At 68.5% G+C, this 1,000-nt stretch overlaps 1 protein-coding gene across 1 annotated transcript; it reads left to right on the plus strand.

Annotated features, from left to right (window-relative positions):
* Positions 1–524: 524 nt before the first annotated feature.
* On the plus strand, positions 525–991 carry EMIHUDRAFT_260705 (hypothetical protein; the record flags this gene model as incomplete). Its single annotated transcript, XM_005791043.1, has 2 exons — positions 525–558; positions 641–991. Coding segments are annotated over 2 exons (385 nt in total), but the record flags the coding sequence as incomplete, so codon positions are not given.
* Positions 992–1,000: the final 9 nt, after the last annotated feature.

A 1,000-nucleotide genomic window follows, 5' to 3' on the forward strand; every position in this document is an offset into this window, starting at 1 on the left:
TGTGTGCAGCGGCGACCACTTCCATGACGTCGTCGGCAAACAGATCCGGTGAGAATTTGTGCGGCAGATCGCCAGGTGCGCTCCTTCCTTGCCCGCGGCAATCCAGGGCAAGCACCGGGTGGTGGGGCGACAGCGCCGGGACCAGTGAGGTCTCAAATGATCGGGCAGTTCCACCACCACCGTGGATAAGAACGACAGGCATGCCCTCGCTCGAGCCGCCCTCCACGTCGGCAACCGGCACGCGAGCCAACTGCGCGTCCCGAGCCAACGGATCGGCGCCATCGCACAGGCCCGCCAGCCGCCGCATAGCTCCAGAGAGGCCACTGGCGTTGTGCTGCACTGCCAGAAGGCGCTGCTGAGGCTCTGTTTCAGCTGAAGCTGCCCCGTGCGCCGCCGCGAGCACCGCGTAGTGGTCTCGCCCTCTGGAGAGCCCCAGCACGACCCCTCGCGGCCACTCGCGCCGTTGCAGCAGCTCCGACCCCGCCACTCCGGCTCCCGAGCGCGCGGCGAGCACGAGGAAGAGCATGCGCATGGGCCAAAATCCGTTACCTCAGCGAAGTCCGTCTTGAATTCTCACAAGCCGCCGAGCCGCCGAGCCGCCGACCGCCATTTCTGGACATCGCCACGCCCGCCGCCGCAGTCGTCGACTTCTCTACCCGCGAGTGGAAGCTAGGCTTGGCTGGCGACGAGGCGCCTTCTCTCGAGCTCGCCGCGGCTGCCAGCTACGAACACCGGCTCGCCCGCTACCTGGAGTGGTACGCCAGCCTGGCCGAGCCGCCCGCGGTGGCCATCTGCTCTTGCAGGGCGCTCACCGATCCGGGCGGCGCGCTCGCCGTGGCCTTTGCGGCGCCCGGCATCCAGCATGTGCACGTCGCTTGCCAGGAGAACCTGGCCGTGCTGGCGAGCGGGCGCACGACGGCGCTGCTGCTCAACCTCGACGAGGACCGAACCACCGCCCTGCCCGTGTACAAGGGCTATCTCGTGGAGGAGGGTGTGCGTG

The sequence above is a fragment of the Emiliania huxleyi genome (assembly GCF_000372725.1).
Source record: "Emiliania huxleyi CCMP1516 unplaced genomic scaffold EMIHUscaffold_11625, whole genome shotgun sequence".
Taxonomy (NCBI): Eukaryota; Haptophyta; order Isochrysidales; family Noelaerhabdaceae; genus Emiliania; species Emiliania huxleyi.